Here is an 11,786-nt window from a genome sequence, read left to right as displayed (position 1 = left end):
AAGAATAGCCGTATAGTTGCTTAATCACTCTTTGAATGCTAGGGTTCTATTTCACATGAATGCACTTTCGATATGTCCTACTGCAACCTGGTGAATAAGAGTTAAGATAACAGTAAAGTGTGCCTCTAGTTCTTACTTGCTTAGCATTAGAGGAGTACTGGCAAAAAAAATTCTTATTGCCTACCTTTCTCTGAACTGCAACTGTGGGGTGGCTTGCTTGCAGGAGTGGTCCCATCTTTCACAGACATTACAGACAATCCAAAATTCATTTGCACTATAGCTTCCGCCACAAGTTCACAAAGGGTTTCCCCGTGTTCATCGTCATCATTCTTCCCCATAGCCCTCATCAGCTGGTTCACTGTAAAGGAAAAATGTAGTTGCTGGTCAACATACAAGAAAGTAATGGGAAATTAAGATTGAGTTTTTAATTCATCATTGCCTTGTTTGAGAGTTTTGATTTATTTGCACTGTCTATCTGAAACAACTTCAAAGACAGTTGGAAGTTCATTGATCATGCTAAACAAGCATTTCCTGTCAGTATAAAGGGGGAATGGAAGTTTTGAACAATGTGTTAGAAATCGGATGCTAGTCAATTAAAATGGAACTCTGTGTCTGTGAGGTAATCTTTCTTTACACTCAAAAGCCATCTAATTCTAGTTTTAGGTTTTCTTCTTTTCTCACCAATGGTAAGACTAAAGCGGCCAGAGAATGAATATCATCTTCAGAAACAATCAAGCATGAATAGAACTCTATACGACTTAACCTCAACAATCGAGCATGAATAGAACTAGCTAAACTGAGTAGCACGTAGAACCAAAATGAAGACAAAGTGGCAGTTCTGTGTTCAGTTATGCATGCAAAAAATCCTACTTGCAATAGTTAAATTGGTCTATTCGAAACTATCAAAAAGTTGAGATGGCAAAACAGGACACCACCCGATACCATGACCCAATCCAACCTAAGCCAAAATATAAATAAGGATATAAAATAAAATCTCTCACTAAAATGGCAAGAACTCATGATCAAAGTTTGTCAGCTCTACATGAGAGTCAATGCATGGAGATAGACACGTCCAATATTCATGAACCGTGCAAACATGGTTAAAGCTCATTGGTTGAAGAATTAAAACAATCTGTGAAATTCACCACCTAAGAGTAGTTTAGATAGTTGAGTAAATAGGCTCCATCAAAGAAATTTGAAGTGTCATGATGTCAATTCCTTTTAGCTCTTGCCAAGATTATAAAACAACAATCTTATAAAATAAGATATGTCGAAGTTGTGTGAATTGATTGACAGTTTATTTCCTCAAATTGCAAAGAGAGTCAATGGAGGAATTACTACTCATTTTATTAAAGGGCTATATAAATAAGGGATATGAATATTTTGTGTGAAAATTTTTGTCTTTGGATTTTACATTTTATAGAGCAGAGAAACTATTGAAAATTGAACGAAAACTAAAAAAGAAAATCGTCATCAAGTATTTGACTTAGAATATTATCACACAGTGCCTCTACACGAAAGCAATCTGCTTCTTTTTTATTTTCAAAGGAAGTTGGAGGAAGCTCAGTGCCTGCCAACCAGAGAAATGGTCCTAAAATAGAGAATTCGTTGTCAAACTAAAACCATTTTTTCTAAGATGAAGAAATCAATAAAAAGATAATTGAAAAGTATTTAACTTCATTGATTTCTACTTTATAAGGATATCTTATTCTGATTGATAGTAGGAAATCCTTACCTTCACTAGCATCTTCATCTACATCAACATTGATAAGCATATCCTCCTTTGCTCCACTTACTTCGCCGACTTCCTTTTCAGTAATCGATTCATTATCTGAGGACAACACTTCAGGATTAATGCCCTAAAATATTTTTCTTCGAGCTTGTTGAGTTTTTGATTTAAAATTTTGAATGACGAGAAACAAATCATTCAGCTTCTTTTGATACAAGCAGCTTCTTTTCTTTGGGTAAACCTAAAAAAACAGACAAGTGGCATTAAACATATTCATTTCCTGTGTTATAAAAATCAAATAACAAAGTAAATAATAACCTGCTCATATGCATTCCAAATTTGTCCAGTTCCACCAGAGCTACAAGTCAAACTTAATAGGCGAATCGCCATCCTTTGCAGCTCAGGACAATGCTTTCCATATGAATCCCACCACTTAGCTGGATCTTTTGTATGTCTCGCTATCATTGCAGCCTGACTTCCAAATAAGTTTGCAGCGTCAGAAAATTCTTTGAAGTTGATCCTTTATCTTCGTCTGATTTTCTATGGTCATGCTTAGGTCATCATTGTAGTCCAGTAACATTTTTGTTAAACAAGCAAAAGGTTCCTCCTTAAATTCAGAAGGAAACTTGAAAGTGGGCTTCATAGTGGAATTGAGGGTTCAAACAATAACTTGCTGCATGCAGTGGGTGAAGTTGTGCAAACCATCTCTCATTAATTATCTTCCAAATAGACTCATACCTGCGGTAAATAAAAAGGCAATGGCACAAAATGTAAGAAGTCAAAAACAATTAAAATGGGAAAAATAAAAATGTAACTATAGATTTAAGACAAGAGAATGTACCCTTTAGCATTATTCAATGATTGAAGACTCTCTTTTGCACGATTCATCCCTTCATATATGAATCCTATGGTTGGTTTCTCATCAGAATCTATCTTTAGAAGTATTTCAATGAAAGGAAGAGCACAGTTCAGACAATCAACTATGTCATCCCAAAATTCACAATCTTTAATTATTTGTTGTATTTCTTGTCCCTCTTTTGTCTTTGCCAATTCATCTTCCTCCCAGTCCATTGATGAAACCATTGTAATAAGTTCGTCTTTCATATCAATAAGATATAACAAAGTCAAATATGCAGTAGCAGATGGAGTAGTAGTTAATCTGTTCAAATCCTTGCCATTGGTGAAATTCCTTAACATCGTAATACCCATGGTGCTTGAATAAAAAAATGTATTAATCTTTTTACCTTTAGCAATAGTTATCCGATGATGTAATAAGTTTTTCTCAAAGTCTTCTAAAATTCCATCTAACAATTGGATGACACAAGGACTCCAAAAAATCCTTCTTCTCTTTCCTATTAACATCTCCACAGCAGTCTTATAATTTGCACCATTGTTAGTTATCACTTGAACAACATTCTCCTCTCCAACCTTTTCAATTATTTCATCCAACACCTGAAAAACCTTTTCAACTGTTTCAAGAAAGTCAGATGTATCAATAGATTTCAAAAAAATAGTACCTGTTGGACTGTTTACCAAAAAATTACAGTAAAACATTCCCTTTGTATCTGTCCATTCATCACATATTATTGAGCAACCTGTCTTCTTCCACTCATATCTGTACTCCTCGAGCATTTCATCCCTCAATCTCTTTTCAGAATTTTGATCTAGAATACTCTGAGTGGTACCAATTGTTCTATTCGAAATCGATTCTATGATCATCTTTCCCCTCTTATGTGGAACACTTTCTATCATTCCCTCCTCTTCCTCATTCCTCATTCTCCTTTTTGAAGATTCCTTTAGTTGGGTTAAAACTCCAGTCATTTGCGTCTTAACTTCAACAGGTACACTCTTGCATGCTTCCACATCTTTCCTAGTACAAGCTAGGTGATGTTTGAAACGATAAACATTTCCTGATATTATTTTGTTGCAGTATTTACACATGATTTTCCTTGGATTATTATCAACTTCAGTTCCATACTTCCAAGCAATATCTGATCTGTTTCCTGAAGCATTTTTTCTATTTTGTGTGTTAGAACCCATCGTCTGTAGATTTCAGACCCTAGAAGAAGAAAAACTCTTAACCAAACATTGAACAATAAACTAAGTTATTATGAAATTCATGATATAACAAAAAATTAACATCTTCCAAAATAATCCATCACGAGTTCACAACAAGGCCAAGAATCTAGACAGTAGAAACCACCAGTCCTATCCTATCCACTAATAAGCAGGAGATGAGACATAAACGTGGTTAGAAGTGCTTTAATGTTCTGCTAATCTATTAAACTTGAATTCAAACTTTAGTCGTCGCAATTGTGAGCAGCTGAACTTGCAAACATGATTTAAATAAATGACAGGAACACGTATCTTTGAAAGAAAAATGATATACTGCGCGCCGTGCCTACGCGACCCTGACTTCTCCCACCCACGCCCACTGCCGCAAGTTCAGGCATATGACAGGAACGGGTCGCGGATGGGATGTCGTATCTTTGAGAAATAATAGAAAGTGTAACGAACATGTAAAACTGGAAATAAAACTTGGACGGGTTCGAAATTTTCGATCAAGGGTTTTAGAGAAGGGAAAGCTGACCTTCGACAGAGGAATACGAATCGACTTCGATGAGCCGCAGTTCGCGCAGCGAAACAATATGGCGGAACCGTCGAACGCGAAAGAACAGAGCGAGAGCTATGTCGCCGCCGGGAGAAGGAGCTCGGGCGGCTGAGGCGTTGATTAGGGGAGAACTTGGAGAAGAGTGACCGTTTAGGGATTTCCTGGTTTGTGCCGTTTCCCCTCTTCCGGTCGTTGAAAATTCAAATTTAAACAGCTGCAAAGACTTAGAGGGCTTTAATATTTATTTTTTATTTTCAGATATTTCTAAATCATATACTAAATTATAATAAATAAAATAAAATAAATATATTTAAGTCCCCCGTCGCTTCCGGTTGCCCTCGTCGCACCGTCCGATCACCGTCGATCGTCGGTCCGGGTGCGATCGACGTGTTGCTCGTCGACACGTTGATAGACATCGGATTCCGATCGGATTGTGGCCGAAATTCGACGCAATTTGGTTGGAACGCGGTCGGCAGTGGCGCGCGTCGATTTTAACCAAATCACGACCAAATCGCGTGCCGCTGCTGGCTACATTTCAACCAAATTGTGCAGGATTTCAATCACAATCTGGTTGAAATTCAACACCGACCGAAGCACCGGTGAGTGGCGCATTGATCGGGCCCAGGCCGACTGTCGGTGGTGGCCGGACGGTACAGCGAGGGCAGCGGCAACGGCGATGAATCTAACTGTGTCGTGCACGAAATCGTGCAGCGCGGATCGTTCAGAATATTAAATCTCGACATAAATATATTGCCCGATTCATCTTATTAAAGTTGAAATAATAAATGGCCGATGATTTTTTTTTAAAAAAAAATTGTCGAGCAAAGTGAAGACGTGGAGAGCATCGACAAGCCAATTCAATTCAACGCCCCAACCAACAACTTCCATCGACCTTCGCCGACCATCAGCCGGATCAAATCGTCGTGCACCTTCCTTCCTTCCTCCGCCTAACCCGTCGCCGGCGACCACCGATCTCACCGCTCCGAACCCCGCGGATAGAATAGATGGACGACGTACCGGCGGCGGCGGCGGCGGCGGCGCTGAAGGCGGTGACTCTGACCCACGTTCGTTACCGTCGGGGCGATTCCTTAGGTCACTTCCTGGCGTGGGTCTCTCTCATCCCGGTCTTCATCAGCCTCGGCGGATTCGTCTCGAACTTCATCTTCCGCCGGGAGCTTCAGGGTCTCTTCTTCGCCTTCGGCCTCCTTCTCTCCCAGGTGCTCAACGAACTCATCAAGTCCTCTATCCAGCAGTCGCGCCCCTCCACGATGTGCGCTGTTCTAGAGGTCTGCGACTCCCACGGATGGCCCTCTAGTCACTCCCAGTACATGTTCTTCTTCGCATCCTACTTCACGCTCCTCTGCCTCCTCAACGGGGCAGGCGTCTCCTCTCCCCGCTCGAGGCATCTCCTCGCTCTTCTTCCCTGGCCTGCGGCCTTCCTCACCCTTTACTCCCGCGTGTACCTAGGGTACCACACCGTTGCCCAGGTAGGACTCCCTCTGTCGCCACCATATCTCACGGATCCATTCAAGATCTAATCTTCGTTTGTGATCTGGGTTAGGTAATCGCTGGAGCGACGCTTGGAGTGGTACTCGGAGCTGGGTGGTTCTGGATAGTAAACACGATGCTCGTGTCTTACTTTCCGGCAATTGAAGAGAGCGCGATTGGGAGGTTCCTCTACATCAAGGATTCCTCGCACATCCCCGACGTGCTCAAATTCGAGTACGACAATGCGAGGGCTGCTAGGAAGAAATTGGCCATAGATTGAAATTGGATCTCTGTAAGTTATTGGGACATTCTTTTCTTCTTTATTTTTTCCTTCAACAATCATTCTGTAGACTTTTCTAGGATATATTTTATCAACCCTATTCTTGAGAGATTATAATTGTTGCCCTCTTTGTGATGAAAATTAGAACATTTTGAACAATTTCCAGTCATGTTGAATAGTTATCTTTGAACAGATATCTACTAGGGTGATGATTGATCCCTAAATTTTAAGCTTTGAAGAAAGAAACCGTTTGTAGAAATGCCTTAAACAACCTCATGCTAGTTAATCCTTAAATGCATCTTATTATCATGAAGGAGGCTGCACTAGATATGTCCTTAAATTAGTACCCTACTTATTGGCATGTGGAATGTATTGGTCAAGTCGTCAAGATTTATAGAAATGCTTCTTTTTCTGCAAAAAGTGTAATCCGCCACCCCAGCGGCCTCACACGGTTGGCCCCATAACCATATGTGAGGAAGTAAATCGAGAAGCTATAGTTATAGAAATGTCTCTTGCACAATCGTTGAGTAGTTGTACCATGCTAGATATTTGGAAATCTATCCATAGCGTGAGGGAATTCCAAATTCAAACTATCCTAGTTGTCTCGATAAGTACTCATTGTATTTTGGTAGATCAATATTGTTCATCTTTACCAAATATTGCCCATCACCTCAAGCTATCCTTGTTCTCTCTAATCATGCAAAGTTAGACACCATATTCCTTGTGGTTCACTTGGAACCGAGGAATTCGAATTGGAGACATGCATATTTTTCGTAGTTGGAGCATACTTCTATACGGACATTGCTAGTGTATGTTTATTGGCTATGATTGACAACTCTCAGCTGTGATCATAACACTTTATGATACAAGATTGACCAATGCTTATTGAGTTTTGGGTTAATTGGCTACTATTTGATGATAGTATATGATTCACTATATGCCTCACTAGGATTTAGTCCATTTTTTCCTTTGTGGTGATTCTCTCATGTAACTTATACATATCAGAAAGGATATTGATATTGTAATTAAATATTTTGTTTTTTTTGGAGGCTGGGAGCCAAAAAAATTCAGGAAAGTCTGAATTTAGTTGCAAAGATAATTGGGAAGCAAGAACAATCACTTTCTAGTGTTGTACAATGATCACAACTTCCAGTGTGGTTTGGTTCTGAATTGATCAATTAACTAGTATGAGATTATTTATTCTCATTTTACCAAGTCATACTTGTGAAAGATTGTGCCTCAGATATCTGTGATAGTTTTATGTTCGACGAAGATTGGGTAATTAATAATTCTTTTGTACCTCTTTGCTGCAGGTTTATTGTTCGTGTAATATATAGGTCGACTTAAACTCAACAAGCAGAAGTACACATGAAATGGAATGTCCAAAGGCGCATCAGGATCTTAAATGATTATCTTGTTCCTGCTCGTCTTGCTTCTGCTAATTGTGTTGTGACTTGATGATGGCTTTAAGACAAGTCAATCAGATTTTCCTATATTTATTTACCTAATGGCGACTTCATTTGAAATTTGATGAAGGATAATTGGTATTTGAAATATGCCATTGATATTTCTCATTGATATCCTTGATTACATTAGTTCAGCAAATATTCTCATTGTGAAAAATTCTAGAATCACATAACAGCCATGTCTAGAATAAGTTGGATAGGTATTTTCTTCAGGACTAATTTTGGATGGCCAAATTCACTCGACACCATGGAAGCTATTAGAGGAAAGTGAGAACAGTTGAGTTCCTTAAGAATCCTTGCAACCATCTAAATAGAATAATTAAATTATAGATAATCAAAATAGATGTGCATTAATATATGTTAGAATTTAGAATCTCAACTTTATAATCATTTGTTATCATCAATTAAGATATTTTTTTTAATTCTTACTATTTAATCAACAAATATTTAAGTTATCAATAATATAATCTCAATATTGATAAATACTTTTAGTGTATTTTAGATACATATTCATATCTATAGTTTATTTCCTCTTATTTGTCACACATTATAATAGCAAAACACATTCACTTAAGTGGAAAACTCATGGGCTTATCCATACAATTAGGTGCATAAAGAAAATAAGGAAGAAAGGATACACCCAAATTCTTTTTTGAAAAAAAAAGGAGAAAACTATCAGGAATGCTGTCTGTGGGTAAAGCGATTAACTTCCCTATCAATGAATCTATCCATCCATACAACAAGAGTATCTTCATAAAATTGCAACCAACGCACAAACCATCAATTTATTTATCGAGTGAGTATATTCCACTAAATTTTAATCCAAAACTTTGTAGAAATGCACATAGGTGAACTACAATGGACAGTGCTAGAGATGATTCAGAAAGTAATTAAAATTCAAAATACCAGCACATTCTCTTCATAAAATGAGATAAGGAGTGCTTGCCCTATTACCATGATCTTTAATTCTAGTTTTTGCTCAGATTTGTTGGTTCACTATGCAGGGAAAACATTTTCTTTACCAATGATGGTAGGAATATCACTGTGATGACTGTTCTGAGTGTCTGGTTCTTGTGAATCTGGATAGGATACAGTATCTGAGTTCTTTGTGCCAAGACTAGGACTTCTATCAATAGAAATTGAGGGTTCTTCCATATGTTTTGGATGCATATCACTGTCTAACTCTTTTCTAGTTGGTTTTGGCAGTGCAGATTCCAGATTATTGACTTTGATTACTTCAAGGGCCTTGAATGAGCTATGACCTTTTGGGGAATTAAAATCCTTGCTAATGGTGCTCATTTCTAGTTGTGCATTTGATGTGCCAATTGAATCATTGGATCCAAGATGCTTAGGTAGATGTTCAGGAGATGAAGATTCTTGAGATGGAGCAGTGGTTTGAATTTTGGGAGAATCAGAAGGGATGCCCTTATTTATTTGCGGAATCTTTCTGGGTTTTAGTCTGTTTGCTCCTTCGATCTTACATACTCCAGTAGTGGATTTGAGAACACTGGGCTGCTGGCGAGGCCGAGATGGTTTAGCATTGAAGGTTATGGATTTAGTCTGAGAATCCAAAACAAATTAAAAGTCAGGGCTTACAGAAGTTGAAAGAACTATAAGCAGCTGGGTATTTTATAGGCTTACCGCATCAAAATAACCAATTTTGGGTGTTGGTGCTTTCAGACCCGATGGCTTGAAGCATTTTGCTCCAATTTTTGTGTTAGTGCGGCTCTCTTGCTGATTCAAATTTGATGGCCCAGAATGTTCGACATCTTTAGAACTGGCTCCTGACTTGAGACCTAACAAGGGACCTTCTAAAGAAGGGGACAAACTGGCCTCAATAGGATCTGCTACTGATTTAAATCCAAAGATAGTTGAAGTAGATGATCCAGAAGCAACACAGTCAAATGAGGTACTTGGGGAACTAGTTGAAGATAGATTGACAATTGAGTTTGGAGAAATTGCATGACTATTTTTATCTCTGCGAACAATTTTAGCTCCACTTGGCCTGATAGGTACCTTATTAGTGACAGATCTAGATGAATGATTGATGGTTCTAGAAGTACTTCTCATCCTTGTTAAATCTTGGGAAGATTTCAGTGCTTTATCTCCTGAATTGTCAACCAAATTCAAGGAAGGTTTCAGAGATTGGGAGGATTTAAAGTTAATATTGGAAGGTCCTGCATTAAATTTTTTCAATGACGTCAATGATTTCTGGCAAACTGCGGTGCCTGCAAAAGCCAAAATGAACAGTTGAGTTTGAAATCAGAACCTATGAGTTTGCATCACTGAATGATATTTGGCTGCACTAGTTGAGAGTGCCTTAAGATCCATTTAGAAAGTATACCTGAAATATCTCTGGTGGTATTGTTTCTTTGCTGACTATTTCCTGGAATACGAATTGTCTTAGTTGGCATTGTTGTAGTTGCTTTAGGCAGAACCCTTGTTGGCTTTGATAACATCTTTGAATTAGTTTTGCCATCAAAGGCCTTTGTTAAAGCAAGATACATAAAGTGTTACTCAAAACATGCTTTAACTATAGTCAATATCAGATTGATGTACTATTGAACAAGGAGCTGTGAAGTGAAAGAGCATATGAATGAACATACCAAAACTGCAGTTGCCTCTTTAGATGTTTTCTTGTATTGCTTTTCTGTGAGGCCAGGAGACTTCTTCTGAGATGAAACAAGTTGGAGAATTTGTCTACATCTAAGATCAAAGATACAAGGAGATGACTATAGGCAGAAACATACCTTGTTATTAGATGAGGATTCAACTTTCACCAATGCTGCAAAAAGAATATGGTTGGGGCATTACTTAATACCATGACAACACAAACAATGAGACTGTACTAAATCAAAGTTGAGCATTCAACTAAGGGTAACATTCCTATAGGAAATACCAATTATAACACTAAAAAGGAACCAAGCGTCTGAGTTACAATTACCTGAAGTAATTTTCTTGCTGGGTTTTATCAATCTTGAAACTTTATCACCACTACCAAAAGATTTTTGGATGGAGGCTTTTACATTATTAAACAAATCTGCCTCAACGTTTTCCAAAGCCCAGCTATCATTATCAAAAGTTGAAGTTGATTCTGATGACTTTCTTGTATCTTCCAAAATCATAGGAAGTGATCGAACTTCAGTTTTCTTGAATGTGCTATTCACAATGGCCAGCTCTTCATGATCCAGAACTCCTGAAAACAAGAAATAAGATCAGATTTGCTTACTGAATTCGTTCAAATATCAAAAAGATTTGGAATAAGATGACTATACCTTCACTTGTAAAAAAGGCACTATCCCAGGCTAAACTTTTGCGCAAATTATATTTGCCAGATTTTGTTTGGTTTTGCTCGGGAGACTCTGAAAGTTTGAGCACTAGTTCAACTTGTTTGCTTAATTTTTCTTGGCAATCATCTTTATCAAAACCCTCAGTTACTGACTCAAAATTGTTGTTTGCTGAAGGATTGTGAGAAAGACCTAGAAAATTACAACAGATACACAACATGACTGATAAAAACATCATGATCACAACTTGGCAATAGTGGTTAGCTCTAGATTGTTCAAACTATTCATGAAGCACAATGAGTTATGCTAAAGACTGACAGAATTATGTGGATGAGGATGACAGTGTAATTATAAAGAACAAGCTTCACATGGCCACACAGGAAAATGTTGCTAGCTGTAGATATTTTTAAAACAAAGTTATAGGAGTTAATGTTAATCTCAAAGACAAGTACGTTAGAGATTTATGAAACATAATAAATGGTATACCTTGTACCTAGGTAATCTCAAACATTCACCTCTACATTGTGGGAAACATAGAAGTTCCCAAACAAAATACACACCATGACCGGCTAGCTTAAAGGGAAAAAAATCGCATCTTCAATAAGAACGATATGGATAATAGACACGCTAATTAGTTCTAATAAAAACAAGCCTAGTACTGATCAAGATCTCAACTTTGAACAGCAGAAAGATGGGAGCATAGATAAAACAATTAGATTACTGTCGACAAAAGCGAAGATCTAAAGGCGCTATCAGGATCCAGCACATCAAAACAGAATCTATCAAGCGCGACTAAAACCTGGCGATATTTGATCGATCAAGGCGCCGCAAGGGGAGGACGTCAGGAAATCGTCCTCCTGCGTCATGTCGATCAGCGACAGCTTCTCCATGCTCGGAAATCGCCAAAATCGAACGAAGAGGAAGA

At 38.1% G+C, this 11,786-nt stretch overlaps 2 protein-coding genes and 1 pseudogene across 2 annotated transcripts; 1 reads left to right on the top strand and 2 right to left on the bottom strand.

Moving 5' to 3' along the window:
- Nucleotides 1-173: 173 nt before the first annotated feature.
- On the bottom strand, nt 174-4,467 carry LOC141827151 (uncharacterized; annotated as a pseudogene).
- Nucleotides 4,468-5,173: 706 nt separating this feature from the next.
- Nucleotides 5,174-7,686, top strand: LOC141828029 (lipid phosphate phosphatase gamma-like). Its single transcript, XM_074715377.1, has 3 exons — nt 5,174-5,827; nt 5,902-6,120; nt 7,422-7,686. Exons 1-2 carry the CDS (start codon nt 5,345-5,347, stop codon nt 6,106-6,108), a joined length of 690 nt encoding a protein of 229 aa, XP_074571478.1. The 5' UTR covers nt 5,174-5,344; the 3' UTR covers nt 6,109-6,120; nt 7,422-7,686.
- Nucleotides 7,687-8,440: 754 nt separating this feature from the next.
- LOC141828472 (uncharacterized) lies at nt 8,441-11,751 on the bottom strand. Its single transcript, XM_074715904.1, has 8 exons — nt 11,661-11,751; nt 10,850-11,053; nt 10,519-10,770; nt 10,325-10,359; nt 10,181-10,246; nt 9,919-10,060; nt 9,216-9,802; nt 8,441-9,134 (listed from the first exon to the last, which is right to left on the bottom strand). The coding sequence occupies exons 1-8, from the start codon at nt 11,749-11,751 to the stop codon at nt 8,571-8,573; spliced, it is 1,941 nt and encodes a 646-aa protein (XP_074572005.1). The 3' UTR covers nt 8,441-8,570.
- Between the last annotated feature and the right edge of the window lie 35 nt (nt 11,752-11,786).

Source organism: Curcuma longa, chromosome 4, assembly GCF_044706935.1.
Source record: "Curcuma longa cultivar G26 ecotype Majalengka, Jawa Barat chromosome 4, ITB_CL_G26_1.1, whole genome shotgun sequence".
Lineage (NCBI taxonomy): Eukaryota > Viridiplantae > Streptophyta > Magnoliopsida > Zingiberales > Zingiberaceae > Curcuma > Curcuma longa.
Note: the sequence above shows the minus strand (reverse complement) of the source record. Positions and strands in the feature narration are given on the sequence as shown.

What these genes read in the sequence shown, in the direction of transcription:
- LOC141828029 (XM_074715377.1), top strand. Translation starts at nt 5,345, where the DNA reads ATGGACGACGTACCGGCGGCGGCGGCGGCGGCGGCGCTGAAGGCGGTG. An exon ending in GGTACCACACCGTTGCCCAG is followed by an intron (nt 5,828 to 5,901) that starts GTAGGACTCCCT and finishes GATCTGGGTTAG; the next exon opens with GTAATCGCTGGAGCGACGCT.
- LOC141828472 (XM_074715904.1), bottom strand. Translation starts at nt 11,751, where the DNA reads ATGGAGAAGCTGTCGCTGATCGACATGACGCAGGAGGACGATTTCCTG. An exon ending in TGCCTTTTTTACAAGTGAAG is followed by an intron (nt 10,771 to 10,849) that starts GTATAGTCATCT and finishes TCTTGTTTTCAG; the next exon opens with GAGTTCTGGATCATGAAGAG. An exon ending in CAGCAAGAAAATTACTTCAG is followed by an intron (nt 10,360 to 10,518) that starts GTAATTGTAACT and finishes TTCTTTTTGCAG; the next exon opens with CATTGGTGAAAGTTGAATCC.